The sequence below is a fragment of the Rattus rattus genome, chromosome X (genome assembly GCF_011064425.1).
Source record: "Rattus rattus isolate New Zealand chromosome X, Rrattus_CSIRO_v1, whole genome shotgun sequence".
NCBI classification, from domain to species: Eukaryota; Metazoa; Chordata; class Mammalia; order Rodentia; family Muridae; genus Rattus; species Rattus rattus.
Window position 1 is genome coordinate 98,395,170 of NC_046172.1, and position 11,409 is coordinate 98,406,578.

Sequence of the window (11,409 nt, forward strand, 5' to 3'; positions counted from 1 at the left end):
TTTCTGTTCAGTTTGATTTAACTATTCTTGTTCCTGAAAAAAAAAAAAAACCAAATTCTGAACTACAACATGAAGCTCAGAATCTCTGCTCAAGAGACCATAGTAGTCGTGCATATAGCTTGGGGTAGTTTTACGTTTCTCCCCCAAATTATCCCACCATTAAAAGTCCTTTTACATATTCCCAAGAATATGAATATGAAAAAGGAAGTCCAATAATTTTTAGGGGTGCTTCTCCCTGTATGCATCTCCAGAGATATCAATGTGGTTTTATATCTGAAAGCAAAGGTGAGTGGTAAGATTGTATCCCGAGGGCCATCCTCCTAGTATTGCTGAATGACTCCTTCAGGGAAGGCCATCTCCATGGACGATGTAATTTTAATTCCCTTCAGCCAACAATAGAAAGAATAATACTGCAGCAGCATTGGTGAGGTTACAGCTACCAGCAAAGGTGGGTAAATTATTCCCACACATGAAATAAACCACTTAGAAATCAAAGCTTTCAATGCCCTAGGCCTCATTGGGGTCTTCCCTTGTATCTCTGCCCCACTGTACAGAACCCCAGCTTTTAAAACTCAGAATCCTAACTCTTAACTTCCTATCCCCTTCAGGCCTGAGACTTACTAACATAATATTGTAGATCAGCCAGTCTCACAATGAAGGCTTTCTTTTTTATTTTCTTTCCTTTTTTTTTTTTTTTACAGTTCTATGTCTGGTTTCTAAATGGAAAATTCAAATTGGATGTGTTTATGCAAGTTTGGACTTAGGAAAAGTCATCTCTTTTAAGTTCATCTTTTTTTTTTCATTTCTTACTTTATCTAGACCTGTCTTAAGTAATTATCCACCATCTTAGGAAGAATCTTTCAGAAATGTGCAAAAGTGTCTTTGCCTTTGGTGAATCAGTACTATGGAATGTTTTGTCTTGTATATTTCATTAAACAGTTTTTCCAATGAGAAATCAGTGATCTCTATACTAGCCGGAAATTTCACCAATTTAAGTATAGCAAAATTATTCAACTACAGACACACCACTAAGTCTATTTGGGAAATTAATTGTTAGCAATTATTTCTCTAGTATCACATTAGAACTAAAGGGCATTCCCTAAATTGACTTGCAGAGCAGAAGCTGAAAGAACCTGACAGAGGTACATGTGAAAGGCAAAGAACTCAAAAGCTGCTCAGTCCAAGAAGACGACCTTCTCAGCAGCTCTCATCCAGTGCAGAAAATGAGAAAGGTCTCTGGAAAGTCTTGTGTGTGGATTCACCTCATAGAATAAGACTTTTTAGAAGTCTGGAGAATCTACATTCCGAGGTCAGACAATGATGACACTGGAGATAATAGAATTACTCAGTAAAAGAGAATCTATATGCACGCAGAGGATTTTCCTTTGACCTCATTATAGCTGGTCTTCCAGTTGGAATAAGCCAGCTCTATTGAGGGATGATTCTCTCGAGAGTTACCCTCAGCATCTCCCATGGGTGTGCCTCCTAGGTTATTGTAAATTCAGTCAAGCTAACAATCAAGGCCATAAGAGGACGGAAGTGCCTCCTAAGGCTTCAGAAAACATATCTAGCTCAAAGTGTCAGAAGAAGTCCTCCTTCCTTCAAATTACATTCCAAAAGAAGCCTCTGGCTATTACCTAGCATCCTGGGTAGACTGAGGAAAAGCACAGAAAAGGATACAAGGCACAAAGATGGGAAAACGGTAAGAATAAGTTTTGTGATGTTAGAGCCAAGATATTGAGCTTGCTAGCCAATGCCACAGACTGTCTTGCCACTGTTGGTGAGTTTAGACACTTCTGTCAGATAGAGAAACAAGAAAAATGCTAATGAAGAGTCAACGGGAGACACTGCAGATCATAGAGAGGCAGGAACCAACAGGTTACTTTAGCAAGATTCAACTGAAGTCGCCCTTGAAGCTTGGGGTAAGGTCGCCAGGAGTAAGAGTGGTAGGCAGAGTGCTGGCCTCTCACGGATCCTATAAATCTCCTGACTTTGAGACTCATGTACATGGATTCAGAAAATTCTGGATACTCAGTGACTCCTGAAAGTAATAAGTCTGGACCATAAAAAGAAAGCAAAACCAAACAAAAACAAAACAACAATAAAACCTGGAACCTTCACTTCTGGAAGGCTCCCTGGTACACTAAAGAAGACCTCCCTAAAACTCTATCCCTTTTGGACCTGAAATTTTATGTGATCAAAGGTAGACAGGCACAAAATACTTGTCCACAAACCAAACACTTATTAATAATGAACTGTGAAGAACTTTACTTTGTAGACTATAAAAGGGACCCAGACCTTAACACAGCTGACTCCATGATTGAAATACCATTTAGGCCATTAAACTTAGCACATAGACAGCACTGCCTGCCCAAACCTAAAAGACTGTATCCATCAAAGTTCATACAGTTCTGGGAAAGTCTTAAAATGTACTAAAATTGCTTTTTTGGCTTCCATAGTTCTGCTTCTGGAAAACTCTTCTTGTTAATTGAAATATGTCAGCCCAAGATATGGTTTATGTGTTTAAAAGTTTATCCTGAGAAAGACTGGGAGCTACACTGGGATCACAAACACTTAACTGGTGTCCAAGTATTCTTCTCTGGTATGTACAACATATGCATATACAGATACATATAATTACAATCTTTGTTAAAATTGAAAACACATCTTTATAATTGCACACGTGTGCTTTTATTCTTTTTATACAGAATTAAATCATGGCCTAATTTGGATTTCAGGATGTAAAGGACCAGCTAATATTTTTCAGTTGATTCGTTATTTTGACTTCATAATTTGCATAATGAGAATGCTTCAAATAACAGGTAGTACAAAGAGATAAAGCTTTATTTAGGGTCACATAAAAACTGGAAATTATATCCTAAAATGATATTTTAGTTATTTTTATTGACATCCTGCCTTCTCCTCTAAATCCGCCTAAAATGCACTCACAGCCATAATCAATATCCTCTCTTAGACCCAGGGAAACTCCTCAACTGAGGTCCAACTAGGAGTCCATTTCTCATGAGTCAAAAAAAACTAACGTTCTGCTTCAAGCGGCCCTTATTGCCATGCCATTTATGGTAACTGTCTTATTCTATGAGGTGAATCCACACAAGTTCATCTCCACACTTTCTATGCCTCACCCAGGTTTGTGTTGAAAATCAATAGCCAGGGGAGGGGGACACGGTCCGTGTCAGAGAGGAACGTAGCAGCCGCCTTAGGGTCACAATTTTAGTCTGAGAACCCCGGACAGCCTTGAGGGTTTCAGGGAGCAGAGAGCCTTCTCAGAAGCCACAAGGCGCGCCTTCTGAGGAGCACACAGGTCATGGCCCGTGAAGTACTTTCTACTGGGACACGATTACTATGGGAGCTTCATGAGGAAGAAATCACTACTGAACCCCAGGAAAAGGTGGCCTACACAGCAAACAAGGGCGGCTTTACCGACGAAGTAGCAGACATCCTGAAAGAGCTGTTCTATCAGGGCGGTCGGAGCACTATAGTCGAACATAGTTACCGAGGTTGTGACATGAGTAACATTCAGGACACTGAGCAAGAACCAGAGGAGACCAGGAACGCGGATGAGACCAGTGAGCAGTTATTATTCAGGATTCCTCGGAAACCATACAAATTCACGCCTGGACAGCTGTGGGAAATGCAGGCAGTGTTCGAAGAAACTCAGTACCCAGATGCCTTCAGACGGTGTGTACCGGGTCTGTCCCTCAGAACTTTGGGCTCCTTTTCCTCTCCCCTGACCCCTCCTCACTCTTTTTAAGATGTTTTAATGTCTTTGAGATTCAGCACATAGATTCATTTCCAGTGGCATACCTTTGTCCCTGAGGTACAAGCTCCTCAGAGAGCTTCAGGACACACAGCCTCAGCGGATGCCACAGGAGTGCGCCCTCTAGCGAGCTCAAGCCTTAACAAAGACTGAATCTGAGCAAAGCCTACACAGCAGGCAGTGGAGGTTTTCACAAAGCAGTGGCAGGCACCCTGAAAGCATTGTGTTGTGAGGGCCACCAGAACTCTGAAGGTGACCACAGCCTCTCTTTAGTCTTGTTAAATCAGAGTCTGAGTTGTGCAGGCTGGCCTTGAACCCACTCTGTACCCCAGTTCATCGTTCTTGAACTTGTGATCCTCTTGTCTCAGCCACTTCAGTAGCTGAGATTACTGGCTTGTGGCCGCAGGGTTGACTTATCATCCCCTCTTGACCTTAAACCCACTAAGTTTTCAGCTGACTCTATGGTGATGGTTGGGAGAGTTATTATCTAGAGGTTCTGGATGGAATTTGTTTTTTCTATCTATTAAAGAATTGAAAGGCAGGAAAGATTCCAGACACAGCAAGCAGTAATAGGTAACAAGCTATTAAAACTGAAATAGGACCGGTGCAAGGCAAGGTAGGCAGAAAGACGCCCCTCCACTAAATAGACAGGGAAATCTGAAAATGAAATGTTTTTCATCTTGGAGGGGTATCAGCTGACCAAGCTGCTCATTTTTGGATTAGTCATTTTAGACAAAGAAAAGGGAAGCTGACAGGTTCATAGATTCATGTAAACTGAAACATGCTTAGGACAGGCTTTGACCATACATGACCAGGGTGGAGCAGTCAGCCAAAGGCAGGAGAAAAGGCCCACTAGGGTTTTGTCTCAGGTAAGGAGCATGAGAAAGGAGCAGACTAATAAGACAGGAAACTTTCTGCAGGTTTGTTTAGCTCTTAGTTCCTCAAGAAGTCCCTCTTGGGTGACTGAGGCTGCATCCTTAGTGCAAACCAGGTCTCCAGAATGCTCACTGACCACCCCTTCGGTTCCTTTCATTTAAAGAATTGTCCTTAAATACAGAAACATAAAAGCCATCACCTAAACCAAATCTGAAGATCAAAATTCAGCAGCCAGAAGTCTTGTCAAGTGGTTTTGGACCAGGTCTCTGGGAAATTCGAACCCTGTAACAAAAGCCCTTTCCATGCCCACAGGCCCCAGTGACCACTCTCCTGCCTTATCGGTCCTCTCTAGATGCCTTGTGTAGACACTTCACATAAGGGAAATGGGCAGAATTTGTCCTTTCTGAATTAACCTGCTTCAATTGGCCTGTCTTCAAACCTCATCAGTGTGCTACATCTGGCTTAATTTCTGCATTCTCCGGAGTAAATTATAGCCCAAAGATCCTATTACATAGCTATCATATGTTTTCTGTTAACATATGTTTTCTGTTATCACACCATCTGTAAAAAGAGAAATGGGTGATTTTCTCTGTGGCCTATATGGATTGTGCGTTGCAGCTGTGAGTCAAGAGAGTACACAAGTGCCTTTCTTCGTGCCAGATTTTCAGTCATTTGTGGGCGTACACCCAGAAGCAGATTTGTTGTATCATGTGATCATTCCATGCTCACTGTCTGTAGGAGACCTGACCCTTCCTTTGTGGCTATACTGCTTGGCATTCCTCACATTCAAGCATGATGTTTCCAACGTCTTTAGGGACATATCAGGCTTGTTATTTTGTGGATGTTGTTAATAGCCACCTTTCTGGGTGTGGGACAATATCTGTGCGATTTTGAAGTTCGTTTCCTGACTGTTGTGTGACTTTACCTGTGCTTTTCGCCACCGTGCCCCATCTTTGTGGTCAACTGTCTCTTTCAAAAGGTCTTTTCCTATTTAACTCTGGATGTGTTTTGGAGTGCATTATTGATATTCAAATACGTTGTCTGATTCCATGTGATGCTTTTTTCTTTCAATACACAGAACATTGAAAATTTATTAGCATTCCGGTTTATCTATTTCATGAGTATTGCTTGTGCTGGAGCCTGCTTTTTGTACATACTATATTTTAGAGATCAAACTCAACAGAATGAAGACCTTTGTGCTCCTGGAACCATATACAATTCCAGCAATCAGTTTGAACAAAGTAAAACCAGTTCTAAACATGAGTCCTTCTAAGAATTACTGAACAAAATGCTTGTAGAGGTGTGAGAGGAGATAGCATTTTAAAATTTTTATTACAAATATTTTATACAATATATATTTAATTACAGTTTCTCCTTTCCTAACTCCTCCTAGATTCCTCCTACCCATTCAACTTCATGAACAAAACAGGAAAACTGTCACGGCCAAAACCCAAATCAAAGCAGACAAAATTAAAAGAAAAAGAAAACAAGACAAAAATATAGCAAGCTATAAGGTGTTGTATGTTCACCCAGAGTCACATGAAAACATGCACTCATGCACACACGTGCACATACACAGACACCCACAAAAAACAAAACAGCATCTGCAGTCTCTTTTGTATTGGTCGACTACTCCTGGACATGGGGCCTAACTTGGAGTATTTTGGGGATGATGTTGTTCTTTGTCTTACAGAAGCTTTCAGTTTCATAAGGCCCCATTTATTAATTCTTGATCTTAGTGCCTGAGCCATAAGTGTTCTCTTCAGGAAGATGTCTTCTGTACCAATGTGTTCAAGGGTGTTCCCCATTTTCTCTTGTATCAGGTTTAGTTTATCTGATTTAATGGATCTCATTTTCTTATCAAACCTATTAGTCTGTATCTTCTGGGGAAGCAGCATAGACCATTAATATGGACAGTTATTAACGATAGGTATTTATTGATTCCTGTTATTTTGTTGTGGCAGCATGGATTTTTTTCCCTCTTTTGATGAACTTTTCTGAGATATTTTATTCCTTGTGTCCTCTTCAGATTGCAGTTTCCTTCTAGTGCCTTCTGTGAAGCTGGATTGGTGTACAGAAATTGCTTAAGTTTGTTTTTAATCATGAAGTGGTTCTCTTCCTTTGTCAACTGCCTGTAATTGTTTTGCTGGGTCTAGTAGTCTGAGTTGGCAATTGTGGCCTCTCAGAGCTTTTAGAACATCTATCCAGACCCTTCTGGCTTTCAGAGTTTCCATAGAAAAGCCAGCTGTTATTCTAATGGGCCCTCCTTTGTATATGACTTGGTGCTTTTCCCTTGCAGCTTTTAATACCCTATCTTTTTATGTACATTTAGTGTTTCGATTGTTACTTGTCATGGGGGGGGGGGTTGTTTTCTTGTCCTGGTCCATTTGTTTCATACACTTTTTATACCTTGATAGGTGTGGCATCTTAATATTGTTCCAGATTTCCTGAGCAATATTTATGCCTGGATTTTTATGTTTTAATATTTAACATTTTCTTTGACTGAGATGTCATTATCTTCTACCTTGTCTTCAAGAGCTGAATTTCTGTCATCTGTGTCTTTTAATCTATCGTTGAGGCTGACATATGAAGTTTTTGTTTGGCATCCTAAGTTGTTCATTTCCATTTTTATGTCATTTTGGGTTTTCTATATTCTATTCCTTTCTTAGGTTCCACGTTCATGTCTTGAATAGGTCTCACTATTTCATCCAACTATTTGTGTTTAAAAAGGTATTTGTTGTTTTGAAGTTCCCGTCTTATGCTTCAGGTCAACTGTTTTACTTACAGCTTAATACAATAGAGTTGCTGACTTAATACAATAGAGTTACGGAGGAAGCATACTGCATTGATTCACGCTGTGTTTTGGTAATGTGATCCAGGCATTTGAGATTATGTTTTAGGTGTTTCTTGGTGTAGACGTCTGGTGTCATCTGTGTTGGGTTGGTCCTTTGGTCTTAGCCAAGTGTGGCAGCTGTGAGGTTCATGGAAAGTGTGGTGGCTATTCACATCTTGGTAGATGTAGGTCAGAGGAGGGTCAAAAAAGAAAGGATGAGAGGGAAGTGGAGAAGAACTAGAGGGACTCTGAGTCTGCACCAGGAGGCCGAGTCCCAGGGAGGGATTGAGGTGGGCTGGGACGAGGGGCCTCCCTGGAGGCTGCAACCAGAACCAAGAAGAAGTATGAAGAGGAGCAAGATATGAAATCTTAAAATATGCATAGAGTATACAGATTGTACTTTATTATTTTTGCCTAGTGTGGATTACTACATTTGTCTTTTCTCTCCACAGGAAAGAGCTGGCAGAGCTCATGAATGTGGATGAACAGAAAGTAAAGGTCCAATCAGCCTGCTGTTTAGTTCTATTGGGGTGCTGATCTCAGATACTCCTCAGGACACAGATGACAGTGTCCTAGGCCTGTGTGATTGCCCATTATTTTTATTTCTATGTGCTTTATTTTGGGAAATAAGATTTTGGACTATGGGGCTTGACGAGTAGAAAACTAGAAAAAGGAAAAATTAAGCTGGTGTTTCTCCATCATCCCTAAAGTAACAGCAGAAAAAAGTAAATAGAATCTTTTACTCATCTATCCATCCATCGATCTGTCCATCCATTCATCATTTCTATCTATCTATCTATCTATCTATCTATCCTCTATCTATCTATCTATCTATCTTTATATGTGCATATGTGTGTAAGATATGTATTTTGTACATATGTGATATACACATATAAACCTATAATTAACTTGTAGCACACAGGAGTTCTTCAAAGGGTCTTCTATTAGGCATCATTTTAAATATAGAATGATTTGAAAAAATGATCATATAATTGCAGGGAGAATTTATGAAAAACTCACATGTACATCTGTTACATATGTGCAGTGTATGTGTGTGTGTGTGTGTGAGAGAGAGAGCGAGCGAGCGAGAGAGAGAGAGAGAGAGAGAGAGAGAGAGAGAGAGAAGGGCTAGTTCCACTTTATAAAAGAATAAATGAATGAATGAATGAATGAATGAATGAAAACAGAATGAGGGAGATGGAATAATTGAGCCACAAATTATACTTTCTTTTTTCTCCATTTGTTTATTCATTCATTCATTCATTCATTCATTCATTCACTTTACATCTTGAAAACTGGTCCCCCTCATTCCAGTCTCCCCCTCACACTGTCCCTTCACCCATCCCCCTTCCCCTTTTCCTTTGCCCATTATGTGCCCCCTGGGTATCCCCCCCCACCCTAGCACATTAAGTCTCTGCAAGGCTAGGTATATCCTCTCCCACTGAGGGCAGACAATGCAGCCCAGTTAGGACAATGGGATTCACAGACAAGTAGCAGGGTCAGGGACAGCCCTTTCTTTAGTTCTTAGGTGACCCACAAGAACACCGAGCTGTACATCTGTTACATATGTGTGTGTGTGTGTGTGTGTGTGTGTGAGAGAGAGAGAGAGAGAGAGAGAGAGAGAGAGAGAGAGAGAGAGAGAGGCTGTTCCAGCCAGTGTATGCTCTTTGGTTGGTAATTCGGTCTCTGAGAGCCCCAAGGTCCAGGTTACTTGACTGTGTTCGTCTTCCTGTAAAGTTCTTTATTCCTCCAGTGCCCCCAGTCCTCCCCAATCCTTCTCCCCCTGAACTCCCAATGTTTGCCTGTGAGTCTCTGCATCTGTTTCAGTCAGCTGTTGGGCAGAGCCTCTCAGGGACAGCTATACTAGGTTCTGTCTGCAAATATAATACAGCATCATTAATAAGTCCAACATTGTTGCTTTGTCCATGGGATGGGTCTCAAGATGAGCCAATTATTGGTTTGCGTTCCTCCATCTTTATCCCTGCATTTCTTTTTTTTAGAAAGGATAAATTTGGGGTCAAAGTTAAGAATGGGTAGGTTGGTTGTCCCATTGGTCCACTGAGGTTCTGCTTGACTACAGGAAGTGGCTATTTTGTGTCCATCCCCACTGCTAGAGTCTCAGCTAAAGTGCTCCCACAGACTATGAGTCTCCTCAATCCCAGGTCTCTGTCATGAACTAGAGATGACCTTATAACCCCTACCCTTGCCAGATACTGGATTTCTATTCATTCTCCTGGCCCTCTTTTGCCCTATCTCCTACCTCTCTCCCATACTTTATCCTGAATTCCCCCTTCCCTCCCCCCCCCACCCCTCTCCTACCTGGCTTCCTCCCTCCCATCTGCATCCTATGACCATAGGCTTGACCTCGTTGATACAGGAGACAACTTCCTGAACAGAATACCAGTGGCCAATTAATAAATGGGACCTCCTGAAAACTGCAAAGTTTCTGTAAGGTGTAGGACACTGCAATAGACAATATGGCAGCCACAGATTGGAAAAGGATTTTCACCAACTGTACATCTGTCAGAGGACTACCATCAAAATATATAAAGAACTCCAAGAGATTAGAGACCAACAAACCAAATAACCCAATTAAAAAAAATGGAGTACAGCTCTAAAGAGAATTCTCAACAGAGGAATCTCGAATGGCCAAAGAGCACTTAAAGAAATGTTTGAAGTCCTTAGTGATCAGAGAAATGCAAAATCAAAAGGACCCCAAGATTCCACCTCACACTTTCAGTCATGGCTAAGATCAAAACTCAGGTGACAGCAGATGCTGGGGATATTGGAGAAAGGGAACAGTCCTCCATTTCCAGTGGAGTGCAAATTTGTAACAACCACTCTGAAATAATCTGGCAGTTTTCAGAACATTCAAACACCCTCCACCATACCTCAAGGACGTGGGTCCACTTATTAATAGAGTATTATTCATAATAGCCAGAAACTGAAACAACCTAGATGTACCTCAACCAAAAAATGGATATAGAAAGTTGGTTCATTTACACAATGGAATACTATTCTGCAAATCAAAATCAAGACATCATGCATTTTAGGCAAATGGAAGTAGAAAATATCATCCTGAGGAGGTAACCTTAGTCCTAAAGGGACAAGCATGATATGCACTCACTTATAAGTGGACATTAGCCATAAAGTATAGGATATCCTTTTACACTCCACAGGCCCAAAAGAAGTTAAACAAGAAGGAAGGCCCAAGGAGGATGCTTGAATCTCACTTAGAAAGGGGGAATAAAAATGCTCCTGTAATCTAAGGCCTCTTCATATTAGGTGAGACAAATGTGGAAAGAGAGCTTAGCGAATGTCTTCCTTTATTTTAGAAGGTTTTGAAAGGTGACCCTAGACAGTGGCAGTTCTAAATTTAAAGTTTCTGGCATTATTACATCTTGAGTTCAGGATATGGTCTTCCAAATTCCCACTAGGGTAGAGAAGAGTTGGCTCTTAACAGAAAGCAAGTACATTACCAATAATTCAACATGCATGAGATTTTGTCTAGGACATTTTTTTTCACAAACAATTGTAAGCCTATGTACAGAGGTCTTGGCACATGGCTCTAATTAGGTAAAATTGCAGAATAAAGGACATGGTATCGGTGTACTATATAATATTTTTTTCCACTTCTGGTGGTGCCCTACAAACCAAGAACTCAGAAGCTATAGACAAATCCTCGATCAATGGCTAAAGAGCTGTGAAACATGTAAAGCACTACGGTTTTAAAAGCTGTAGTGTGAGTTCAAGGACAATTTGTGGGGACAAATGATACTGCATGATACGCTTTCCTATCGCCAGCAATCACAATATGTTAATCAAATCCCTCTCTCACTCTGATTTGCAGGGATTGTTCAACAACAAGAGAGCTAAACTTAAACATCTCAGAGGGAAATACTAAAGGGAAAGAGATAATCAC

General features: G+C 40.8%; 1 protein-coding gene across 1 annotated transcript; it reads left to right on the top strand.

Annotated features, from left to right (window-relative positions):
• Window positions 1-3,325: 3,325 nt before the first annotated feature.
• LOC116888104 (homeobox protein orthopedia B-like) lies at window positions 3,326-11,409 on the top strand. The gene is made up of 3 exons (XM_032889464.1): window positions 3,326-3,699; window positions 7,940-7,985; window positions 11,338-11,409. Exons 1-3 carry the CDS (start codon window positions 3,326-3,328, stop codon window positions 11,389-11,391), a joined length of 474 nt encoding a protein of 157 aa, XP_032745355.1. The 3' UTR covers window positions 11,392-11,409.

Excerpts from the sequence above, each read along its gene's own strand:
- LOC116888104 (XM_032889464.1), top strand. The coding sequence starts at position 3,326 with ATGGCCCGTGAAGTACTTTCTACTGGGACACGATTACTATGGGAGCTT. Across the intron at positions 3,700-7,939 it reads TACCCAGATGCCTTCAGACG|GAAAGAGCTGGCAGAGCTCA; the intron begins GTGTGTACCGGG and ends TTCTCTCCACAG. Across the intron at positions 7,986-11,337 it reads TGGATGAACAGAAAGTAAAG|GGATTGTTCAACAACAAGAG; the intron begins GTCCAATCAGCC and ends TCTGATTTGCAG.